General features: G+C 35.7%; 1 protein-coding gene across 3 annotated transcripts in view; it reads left to right on the plus strand.

Moving 5' to 3' along the window:
• Positions 1-12,214, plus strand: part of LOC136838849 (UBX domain-containing protein 4-like) — a 59,623-nt gene that overhangs the window by 2,705 nt on the left and 44,704 nt on the right. For all 3 annotated transcript variants that reach the window (XM_067104496.1, XM_067104494.1, XM_067104497.1), the window contains exons 2-7: positions 481-568; positions 782-916; positions 2,658-2,788; positions 4,085-4,358; positions 6,004-6,095; positions 11,362-11,510. In XM_067104496.1, the coding sequence (XP_066960597.1) occupies positions 487-568; positions 782-916; positions 2,658-2,788; positions 4,085-4,358; positions 6,004-6,095; positions 11,362-11,510 (863 nt within the window). In that variant the 5' untranslated portion in view covers positions 481-486. The remainder of the gene's footprint in view (positions 1-480; positions 569-781; positions 917-2,657; positions 2,789-4,084; positions 4,359-6,003; positions 6,096-11,361; positions 11,511-12,214) is intronic.

A 12,214-nucleotide genomic window follows, 5' to 3' on the forward strand; every position in this document is an offset into this window, starting at 1 on the left:
TCCAGCTTCCTTTAGTAAATGACCTTTATTCCTGATGGTTGGGGCTCCACCACTTTTCAGCTTCCTGACATTCCTTTAAACCTCTTAAAATGTTATGTTCACTTTCAAGTCCCTCTGTCGTGCCTGGATCCTCCAGTTTCTGTTTGTTTTATTCTTTCAGAACATTTGCAAACTTGCCTCCAAGGTTCAAGTATCTCTTTCCATTTAACTTTAATTTACAATTAATTTTTTAATTATATACTCATCCCCCTTTTTTTTTTACTGAATTTTATATATTGAATAAATATATTTTTTATATTTTATATTAAATAGAGAGTATTCAATCATTCTTGGCCACAAAATCATCATATGGTCTGATGAAGTAGGTTATATGTAATCACTCATAACAGAGACCCTTACAGTATTTTACATGTTTATTGAGAATGAAGTGTAATGAAATAATTTGAATTTAATTGTTGCAGTTGTTCAATTACATTCCAGGTAAAAATGAACTGGTTTGGCGGAGGCATTCCTGAAGCTATTGGATTGGCCAAATCAACAAATGCTATATTTGTTGTATACATTCATGGTAAGTTTTTATTTGTAGTGAGCTGTCCTGTAATATATCTTGGAATAGTGGTGAGTTATTATCAAAGATGAGGTAAGTCTAGCATATCCATATTAGTCATCCTTAAAATGAATATATAGTGTATGAAGTGTATTTATTGCACTAAAAATTCTTGAGTTGAGGTACTTTCTCATTTGTTAATTACATATAGTTAAAGCAAGAATAATATTTCAGATTCTTCAGAAGCTTCAAAAACAACAGATGAAACATTGGCACAAAAAGAAGTAGCTACGGTGCTTAGTTCAAACAAATTTGTTGCCATCAAGCTGGAAAATGGAACGGAACCTGCTAACCAGTTCTCTCAAATTTGTATCCTTTTTATAAAACTACATACAGTATGTTTGGAAGGTTTATATTATTTTATTTGGCCAGGTTTCATTTTTATTATTATTATTATTATATTATTATTATTACCACCGTGAACCCCCCGTATTCACAGGGGATGCATCCCACACCCTCCCCGCAAATAGCTAAAATCCGCGAATACTTAAAACCCCTCTAAAAACACTTAGAACTGCCCATTTTGATAGTTTAAACACAGAAAAACCCTGTAAAAATGCATATACCTGAGTATTTTAATAGTTTTATCACAAAGAGTACATTTATTCATGAACATTATATGAAAATACAGTAATTAGTGAATATTGCTCAGCGAAAAATACCACAAATGGGCGAATTTTCCGCAAATAATGGCTAGATATGTTCCACAGAGAAACCCGCAAATGCATGAGTCAGCGAATCATGAGAACGCGAATACGGGCGGTTTACTGTATTATTATTGTTATTGTTGTTGTATTATGATGATGATGAACATTATTATTAATATTTTAATAAATTACTGAATTTTCTAATGAAATATAACAATTAATGGAAGGTGAAGTTAAGGAAATTGGGTGGCCAGGAAAGATGACACCAAAGAGGAGAAATGACAAATAAAAGATGGGAGCAATTTAGCTTGGACCGAAGGGAAACTGCTAAAACCCTTTAGTACTATCTACAGTATGCCACATAAGCTTACTGCAAGTGGTACTTCCTAGTGATCTTCATGAATTATAACTGACTGCTTCTTGTTTATTTGTTAAATTATTTGTGGCTTCTGGTGTACTGTATAAAAGATAGTCCACTGATTTTCTCCTGAAAATGTATCCTTTGAGGCTTTGCGAGTACAGTACAGTGAACCCCCCGTATTCGCAGGGGATGCGTCCCACACCCCCCCCGCAAATAGCTAAAATCTGCGAATACTTAAAACCCCTCAAAAAACACTTAGAACTGCCCATTTTGATAGTTTAAACACAGAAAAACCCTGTAAAAATGCATATGCCTGAGTGTTTTAATAGTTTTATCACAAAAAGTGCATTTATTCATGAAAATTATATGAAAATACAGTAATTAGTGAATATTTCTCAGTGAAAAATACTGCGAATGGGCAAATTTTCCGCAAATGATGGCTAGATATGTTCCACAGAGAAACCTGCGAATGCGTGAGTCTGCGAACCATGAGAACGCGAATACGGGGGGTTTACTGTATTGTACTTATATGAGAAGTGCACACATAAAACTCACTTTACAGAATTGGGCTGAAAAATGCCTAGAATATCTTAAGAAATACTGTATATAATAAAATCTTATAATCACCTGTAGCAAGGTGAACTACTTATTCCCTTCAACACAAGAACAGATACCAGTGAGCAGCTTAATTACATTTTGATCAGATGTTGTCAAGGAGTTCAGTTGGAGAAGATGAAGTAAGTACAATACTTAGAAACTGTGTTAGGGCACTATTGTTCTTAACTAAGTTATGGGATTTCCATTACATATTTTAGCAAGATCAGTTCTGACAGGTAAAAAGAGAGGAAACCAGGCTTTCTCAAGTAGACTGGAGCATAAGTCTGCACATTATATGTATTGCACTAGAGTGTCATATGATTAGTGGACCTCAGCTGTCCAAATATATATCCTTAGTGTATGATTAATTGGTTTCATGTTTGTACTTACTTGTTTCCAGACTTTGAACTTTCAGAAAAGTATGTTCCTTAATTCATTTCTTCAGATCCTGTTGTTCTTCTTCCTTCACTGTACTTTATTAGTGGAAGCACAGGAATGCCATTAGAAATTCTCGGCGGTGCTGTTAGTGAGGAGAAACTCAAAGAGAAACTAAATCAACTCAGTAATGGTCCAGAGGTAAGTTAATTTTCATAGGGAATTGTGTAAAATTTTGTTTGGAGGAAATTAAAAGCTCTATATAGTAAATATTTTCTCTTATTGTCAGGGATCATTATGCTGTAACTTGAATGACCATGACCTCCAGACTGCTTTATTACTGATTGTTTAAGGCTAATGCAGTAATTGGTATTTATTATGCAGTAAAATTTTGTAGTGTGTGATGGAGATTATGCTATGAATTTTATTACAGTTATCCATCATTTGAGAAACTTAACAGCTCAGATATATCTTATGTTTTTATTGATATCATCTAACACTGGATATTGGTTATGTATTCTGTATTCTTGAATTCATATCCAATTTTTATTGCAGTTTTAGCTGTTAACAGTTTGAGTATTACCCATGTAATTATTGTTTACATGATACAGAAATGGGGACTTGAGGTGAATTTTCTTGCAGCCTTGTCCAAGATGTGTACTCTGGTGCTTCTTGCACAAATTGGTTACAGCAGTCATGTTAAATCTAAGGTGATTCATATTAAACAGAACCAGTACTGTACAGTGTATTCTTTCTTATTTAAAATATATTTTCATACATTATGGTAACTTTTTCTTGAGCAATGTAAAGTACAGTATTCAGATTTCATTATGGAAAATTACTAGCTACCATGAAGAGTAAGGAAGCATCTTTATGTAAGAAAATTATGCAAGGGCTTCTCTGAGTGGTTGGATATTTCAGCGAGACAAAGCAAGGTACTTTGTGCTCCTATTTTTGATGCTGGTGGCACTTGATTAAAGTTAATCCTAAAGTTACGCATATTGTTAATGAAAAGAGATAGACAGGATATATTGATAACACTTTGTCATGGAAAAGGGATACTGAAGAGTCAAATTCCAGTATGGCATAAAATTAAATGAATAATTCATGCCCTGTCTTGAATGACGCAGGAGGTAGTCAAGGCTAAGTAGTATTACTTAGTTACTAGCATGGGTGTATATTTGCCGCCTCAGTTAATTACCACTAGTTAACTACCATGTTACTAAGCTTCACTGACTGGATCAGCTTTCATCATAGGTATATCATTTTAAAAGGCACACCGTTTATATATCTAGGAAATGTACATTATTGTGAATTTGCAATTTTAGTCTTCTATTTTACCTTTTATAAGGAAAAGCGGATAGTAATTGTACTTCATTGTGAAGTAAATTTGCAGGTTTTGTGTAAGTAGAATTAAAAATAAGTGTAGAAAAATTGGCAAAGTTCATGAAAGAATACAACTTTCATTTTATAGATTTAAACATTCTTCATTCATAGGGTGCAGCTGAGAAACAGCAGCAGGAACCTTCAGTTTCTGCTCCTGAAGAGATGTCTGTTGATGAGCCAAATGCCCCTGAAGAGATGTCTGTCGATGAACCAAATGAACTCCCAGTACATCCTAGTACATCAAATGCCAAAGTCGAAACTCCAGCCACATCCGAAACTACATCTGCAGCTTCAGTTCTTGTCGATAGTTCTCAGGTTCCTGAAGCATCAGAGAATGCAATGGATAATGATGGTGCAATAGAAAATAAGGACGATGATGACAATTGTAAGTGCTACATCTTGAGATACTAAGTTTTATTTGGGTATTTCTGGTGATGGTAAGTGCATTATCAATTTGTAATTTGGTGGATGCAATTGTTTCACAGTTTCAGGTTGGTTTTACCATTTTCAAGTTTATTCTGAAGAAAGATGAATTTTGAAGGTATCACTAAATTTAAACACAACCACAGTCTTGATGTACCTGCAACCTGTTTGATTTATATCCATCTGCATTTTCAGCTGAAAGTGTTTAGAAGTATAGGTAAAAATAGTATAGAAGTCAGTTTTTTCAAATGCATAGGTAAAAGAGAACTATAACAGTTGCTAGGATGGGTAATGTTTATGTAAAAAATTAGTTTTGTGAATGCATCCTAAAGTAATGATTAGATAATCATCCTTATCATCATAAATATTTTTATGTTGGCATTTTGCTGTATGGGGTTAGATGGGAAATTTGTTGTCTCCACTTTTATCAGTTTTCCAAAATATTTCTACAAGTCTTTTTCCTTCTACTGTTATATTTACTGCTTTTATGACCAATTTTTCCTCATATTTTCTCATCTTGTCCAAACCACCTCAGTCTTTGAGTTCTTTATTTGTTTTCCAGTTGCTGGATGCTATGTCTCCTCTACATTTGATCACTTAAATTATAAGTAAAACGAGTTACTGCGCAGCCCATAAGCAGTACTCTGACTTGACCCTTTCCCTTGAATGAAGAGGCATTGTGACCATAACCCAGTCATGATTTAACGATTTTCTTAATGTTACTGTTGGAAAAATGACAGTTATTGCATACTTTCAGTTTTCACATGTGAAAGCTTGATATTGGATAGAAATTCCTTCATACCTTGGTATTTGGAAAAAAGAATACTTAAGTTTTCTTTTCCCATTTCATATTGCTTTTATTCTGCATATAGTACTTTCATTTCAGTGAAACAGCTGATTTAGTTTTGATCTGTATCTGTCTGTCCTTTTAAAACAGTGGTCTCGGCTAGCTTGCTAATAATCTTATTATGAAGTTGTTGAACAAATGTAAAGGGATGCATCCTTGTTGACTTGAAATGTTTGCTAAACTTGCAGTTATGAGTTCTTAATGTGTATGGGGCTGTGATCTATACAAATAAGCTCTTCTATATTTACTGAGAGCTCTTCATTGTTATTTGAAAGCAGCAGAACATTGTAGAATGAGGTATTTATGTTAGCTGCAGTGAGATTATATGGTCAAAGAATATTCCTCTTGTAGCTCAGGAAAGTGGTCCATAGGGATGAGATTCTCTTCCAGTTTAATAATGATCCATAGGGATGAGATTCTCTTCCAGTTTAATCATTCTAATTTCAGTGTTCATTATGTAGAAGCTTTATCATAGGCATACAAATCTGGATTATTTATTACATATAAAATGTTAACTATAATCATGAACTTCAAGATTTTTTTTTATATCATGTTCTAAGTAGCCCAAATAATCACAGCATTTTTTAAATTTTGCTAAGTCCTTAGACCTGAATTAAATTTCCATTGTGCGTATCCATTCGTCAGTATTTATTAAACTGGGGATTTATGAACTACGGTATTTATTATAGAATCAGTGGCTAATTGACTCTTCTTAATTTAAGTGTAATTTTTGTTACCTGTAGTCATTTTATTATTTCAGTGTCTTCCGAAGTTTCACTAGAAGAAAGAGTTGAGAGGGCCAAAAATTTGTTAGCGGAGAAACAGGCCAAGAAAGCAGAGGAATCTGCAGAAGTAAGTGGTACTGGTTTTCAAACTGAATTTATTTTACCATTATGGTAATGGAGTACCAAGCTTAAGTGTAATGAAATCTTGCTTGGGGTAACACCATCATCACCCTGTTTTACACAGTTAGCTCTCTGCCAAAACTTTACCAATGCATGCCTAAAGCCAACAGGATTTCTTTGCAAGACTTGATTATAATAACTCACAAGGAGCATGCATTGTTAGATCTCACCAGAAGACACCATAGCACCAGCTTTGGTTCTTAAAGAACTTTAAGCCACCAAAGAATGTCGAGTAAATTGGTTTAGTGATCTCACCAACAATCTTTACACAGCATCAGTATTATCTGAATTTCACAGTCAAGAGGAAAATGAAACTTCAGCTAATCTTCATTGGTACAAAATTACATTAAAAGATTTCCATTTTATATAAGTAACTTACCAAGTAATTACATTGCTATAGTTTCTAATTCATGTGGCAGCTTAAATTCAAAATTCATGGTAGCGCTTCACTAGTCCCGCCCACTAACAGGAATACCAGGAATGACTTGGCAGACAACCTCATTCTGTTTCTGCTGTGCCTGATGTAAACAGCAGGTGTTTGCAGCAGCTTTGTTCATTATTTGCTGGTTGTATAACCAGATTTCGGTGAAATATTATTGCAGATTTCAAGTAGCCCTCAAGCTTACAGCTTTCAGGATCAATTTTGTATTATTTTGTTATTATTGAGATCTGATTCAAGTTCGTAATTTTTTCACTACTGTAGCAAAGTTGCAATCAAGATTAAACATCTTTTCACACTTTTTTCCTTTGCAGAGAAGTGAAAAAGTAAGGGCAGTAATGTAGTAAGGAGAGATTTTGTGCTTAATGTTTTGGTGGCTGAGCTTTAGGAGAGAAGGCGTTCTCAAGAGCCGAGAATCATGCCCCTAGCTCCCAGCTCACCTGGCGCCAGCTACAGAGCACCCAATTCCCGCTCTCATGCGCCCAGCGCCCAAACCCCTGGCGCTAACACTCCCCACATCCATTTTTCTCTCCAGCTACTAGCCCTCCTACTTTTTATCCACTTGCTCCCATGCCTGGCTCCTTTGCTTCCTTCCCGCACCATTGCCAGTCTTGTCTAGGTTAACAGAAAATTAACCTTGTAACAGTGAAGTGTTGTGCAGTGGAGGAGGTGATTATCCGGCCTGCTGGTTCTCCTAGACCTAAGTCACTGTCAGACTCCCCTAAACTTGGGAGGAGACATACTGAAAGTCCAATGAAGGCTGGTGGGAAGTCCCTTGGGTAGTTGCCCCCTTGGTCAAACTTGTTGCACATTTTCAAGTGTCGATAGACAGCTGCTGAAAAGCTGCTTTGATGGATGATTAGTGTTAGACAGCCACTGGAAAGGTGTCTTGATGGATGTGTAGTGTTATCATCACTCGTCAAATTGACATCTTCCTGAGTGCCTGTCGCCATCCTACTAGTGTCCAGCACCAGTTTCTGTTCTCTCGGCACCTATTCCTGAACGCCCGACACCAGTCCCCGGGCGCTGGGCACTCTCTTTAGTACCCAGCGCCAACCTACAGAACTTCCATCACCTGCTCTCATGCATCCCTTCGCCAGCCTACTAGTGTCTAGGGCCAGTTCCTCTTTAGTACTCGACGCCTGTCTTTGCTAAGAACACACTGTTGTTCTTTCTTGAGCGCCAGTCCCCAATCACCAGGCGCCAAACTCTTCAGTATCAGACTCCCACTTCTGAGCGCCATACAGACTGCTTAAAAGCATTTTGGCTCTCTTCAGTCTGTTCCACCCTTGCCTAGAGTTCAAGACGAGCCGACGTTGCTCCTTTTTTAGTGACAATTAGTGTCTCGGGAGTCCTGTCCTTTGCAGACAGGGACTTTTGTGTCCCAGATTTATGAGCTTGTTGAAGAAAGCTCCCACCTCTGGCGTTTTCTTCATTTCTTCATCCTCCAAGAAGTATCTCAGGCTTCAGGAAGCCAAAATCCAACTTGAAGGAATACATAAATGCTCATCTGAAACACAACTAAATGGTAGTGTGAAGATGATTAAGTTTTGACCAAGTCCACTCCTACATCTTGCATCTGCTCCATAGTCCATTATTACTGATACAGGTTGAGCCTCGATAATTCAGAATTCTGTGGATTGGGAACTCATGATACAGCACAGTTTTTGTCAACATAACAGTTTTTTGTCACTTTTTTTTTATTTTATTGTGTTTAATAGCAAATTTTTAGTTAAGGCTTTTTATTTATTTATTTCTACCCAGTACAAAAAATTTCAAGAATGAACACATATACCTAAATAATACGCATTACTCACTATACAGTATAGTATGTGTCTGTCTGAGGTTATTGAATGCTAAATGCACAGAGAAAACTATCAAAGGCAACAGGCTATTTTTTGTATATTACAGTTTTATTTCACATTACTTAGTGTGTCCCCTGAGCAATTGCAGACAGAAGTTATAACTTTTTTACACTCTTGTTAGGATATCAACGGGAAAATTTTTCTCACAACTATTTTATTTAGACAAAATTAATGATTGCATTTCCCCAAGAATATTGAGGTGGGAGATGCTCTCAAAATTAATGAACTGATGAACAAATCTCATCTATATATTCAAGGAACCTTTACTTCCTTTGATTTCCCATTTTCTCAAAATACTTATATTTTTATAAAAAAATATTTTATGATAACTCAATATATTTTCTTTTAATTTATTATAAGTTCTTTTTAATAATTTGACTGTGAAGGCGGTGGCTTACCATCCAGTTAAGTTAAGTATACCTTAGTTTCACCAGACCACTGAGCTGATTAACAGCTCTCCTAGGGCTGGCCCGAAGGATCAGACTTATTTTACATGGCTAAGAACCAATTGGTTACCTAGCAACGGGACCTACAGCTTATTGTGGAATCCGAACCACATTATACCGAGAAATGAATTTCTGTCAACAGAAATAAATTCCTCTAATTCTTCATTGGCCGGCCAGAGATTTGAACTCGGGCCCTGCAGAGTGCTAGCCAAGAACAGTACCAACCAGTCCAATGAGGAACTTGCAAACAGTGTATTAATTCAGTATATATATCTTTTGTAATTTTTTAATAGCAGTGCATTTTCCCTTCTATTACAGTATCCCTGTTGTTAAAAACCATTTTTTGATTTACCAATAATATATGCAAAACAAACAACCGGCTGTAATATTATTATCAAGAAAGAAAAAACAAGTATGGTTAAACTTGAAATTCTCCTTTTGACCAAGTGCCCTCCTTTGATAGTAGATGATGGACTATTATTCAGTGGTAAAATACAACCTTCAAAATAATCATCATATAATAAGCGACTATTTTTGTCGAGCTTTGTAATGAATGACCATATAAGTACTGAAGAGTTTCAAATAACAACAACTATTTCACTGTAAATGATTTTACTGTGTTATGTATACTGTACTGCAAAATTTATCCAAGTTCCATTATCTACTTCACCAGCTTTAGTCCCCAAAAACTATCCTTGTCAAATGATAGAGAAAACTACATGGAATGATTTTACTGCAAAAGTAAGGCTTAACAGAGTCACCAGAAATTTTGCAATTAAAGGTAATTGGCAGAGTTAGAAAATTGTTGTTGAAAGAGGTATGAAATTAGTGATGTTGACAGGTAGACAGTGCACTTATAAAGTGGTTGAAGCTCTGAGGTAATGAAAGTGTCAGCATTCTGGGAAGATGCCTATTGAGCAGGCTGTGCATCTCTAATATCAATGCTTTATTTATCACCTAATGACCACCATCAATGCTAACAATACCTGATTTCAAAAGCCTGAGAATTTCAGTCCTTCCTCATTGCTACTTCCGTTACATTCATGAGTTACAGTAGACATTCAGCACTGGCATAACACTAAGACTCGCCAGATTTTTATTGAATTTGCATGCTTAATGGCAAGACTGTAGACTACGGTGAGAGTTGTTTTTCTTTAGCCTGTGCCTTACAATTGTGAAATTATGGTGTTTTGTTGATTATTGATTATTATTACATAAATATTAAAGGGAATGGCCATGTAGGATACTGAATTAGAATTAGTGCCCAGAAAGATGCTGTCATAAGTTGTAGCACTATATTAGGGGAAAAGGTTGCCCTTAAAGGAAAGTTAACAATTAATAAACTTCAGTACAGAAGAAATGTAAGTAAGTACAGGCAGTCTTTGGTTTACAAAGAGGGGTTCCGTTCTGACACCAAGTCGTAAGCCGAAAATCGTCGTAACCCGAAATAATCGTCGAAAATCGTAAGAAAACTTACTTTTAATCCCTTAAGTATCCTTTGGCTGTCTTGAAAATGATGTAACCTGTATTTTTATTGAGTTTGTCATAAAAAACCCTCCAAAATTTTACCATTCTGCTGTTTTGGAGCTATATTTCTTTCGTTGGATCACTGTTGTCAGTGTTGTAAACCTAGAATATGTGTTGTAACCCAGGAAATAATTTTTGATGAATATATTTGAAGAGTGTCGTAAACTTTGGACGTTGTAAGCTGAGCCCATCACAACCTGGAGACTGCCTGTATTCACTTTCTTTGTATTATTTTATGTCTGCCTTTCCATTACATTTGTTCCTGTTACATCCATTCATCTTGTAATTGCTGTGTAAATAATTATTGAAGTTTATATATGTGGTCTGATGTTTAATAAGATAATTTGGCTCATTTTTAAGACTAAAACATTCCAGATATCATGAAGCATATTTGGCCAAATAGTTCAAAAGTAAAAAGTGACAAGTTATTTTTATTTTTTGTGCATTTTAATATTTGTTGAGTCTTTTTTGACATAATTTAAGATTCAGTGATATTACTATTGCACTAAAAATGGCAGTTCTAAAGATATATAGTAGTGGATGGTTTGTTTAAAAACAAATATATAAAAAATAATGTTTTTGTAATAAGAATTGAAATTGCATATTGCTGCAATCTGTAATTCAGCAGTGGCCAGGTCCAAAGGTTGCCTGATTAAAAATGTCCATCCTATATTTGTACTCTGTTGACTCTGGTTATTTAATTACATTTTGGGTTTACTTGACTATAGCACTTGCCTTTTAGCACATAACTTGAATTTCTAGATATTAGGAGTGAGTTGTATCCATGAATTGTCAAGGAATGTAGAAGGAATAACTTGTCAATGATACATGATACTAAAAAGGGAGAATTACTCCTGACCTGTGTGAGTTTTCAGAATAAGTGGCATTTGATTTTCAGTACTCTTTAGAGTCATATGTTTACACATTTGTTTTTAGGATGATAAGAAAAAAGAAATAGACAGACGAAAAATGGGTCAAGAAATTGCCAAGAGAAAGAGACAGATGCAAGAAGAGGAGATTCAGAGCTTAGTGCGAGAAAGGAAAAAAGAGAAAGATGAGGACCGAGCAGCTCGGGAAAGAATTAGGTAAGTTAGAGTTAAACTCTTTGTATGTGTTTTGTATCTTTAGTAATAATTTCATTCTTGAAGGGAATTTGACTTGTTTATATGGGAATAAAACTATTGCCTTTTATGTAGGAGTTATTCCTCAGTGCAGGTTGGAATTTGTTGTTGACACTTGGTAACAAGGTGGTCAATTGGTTGTAGATGGTTGAGCAGAGGGAGCCCATTCACCTGCTGTCTTTAAGCACTTTCTGTGGCCATAGTCTAGTTAAGGCATCTTGCTGCACTCTTGACTGGCCATCAAGTTGAAACTTTTTTTATTTTGTATTGTATGTACTGTGTTTGTGTTATTTGTTCAACTTTGATTTGAACAAGAAAGGTGAGTGACAAAAGGTATAAAGGATGTAGCTGATGTTTGGCTGCTGTATGCCCTTGGTGGTAGTGTAACAAGTTTACATTTCTGCATTGGTGCTGGGAGTGTGCTGAGTGGTCTCATTTGCAATGGAGGGACTCAGCAGTATGGAGGAAGACCAAAAAAAGATTGCTGGTTTCTTTGAAGGTGATTACTCTGTCTTCAATATCCTTGAATCTTTTCAGCTCCTTTCTCCCAGACTGTCCACTCTCTCCCTACCATGTGCTAGTGAGGGGTCTCTGTTTGTGAGGGTAGATAACCAACTTATATGTTCAAACATTGCTGACCTAGGTGGTCTTGCTGAGCTTTCTCAGGT

The sequence above is a fragment of the Macrobrachium rosenbergii genome, chromosome 5 (genome assembly GCF_040412425.1).
Source record: "Macrobrachium rosenbergii isolate ZJJX-2024 chromosome 5, ASM4041242v1, whole genome shotgun sequence".
Taxonomy (NCBI): Eukaryota; Metazoa; Arthropoda; class Malacostraca; order Decapoda; family Palaemonidae; genus Macrobrachium; species Macrobrachium rosenbergii.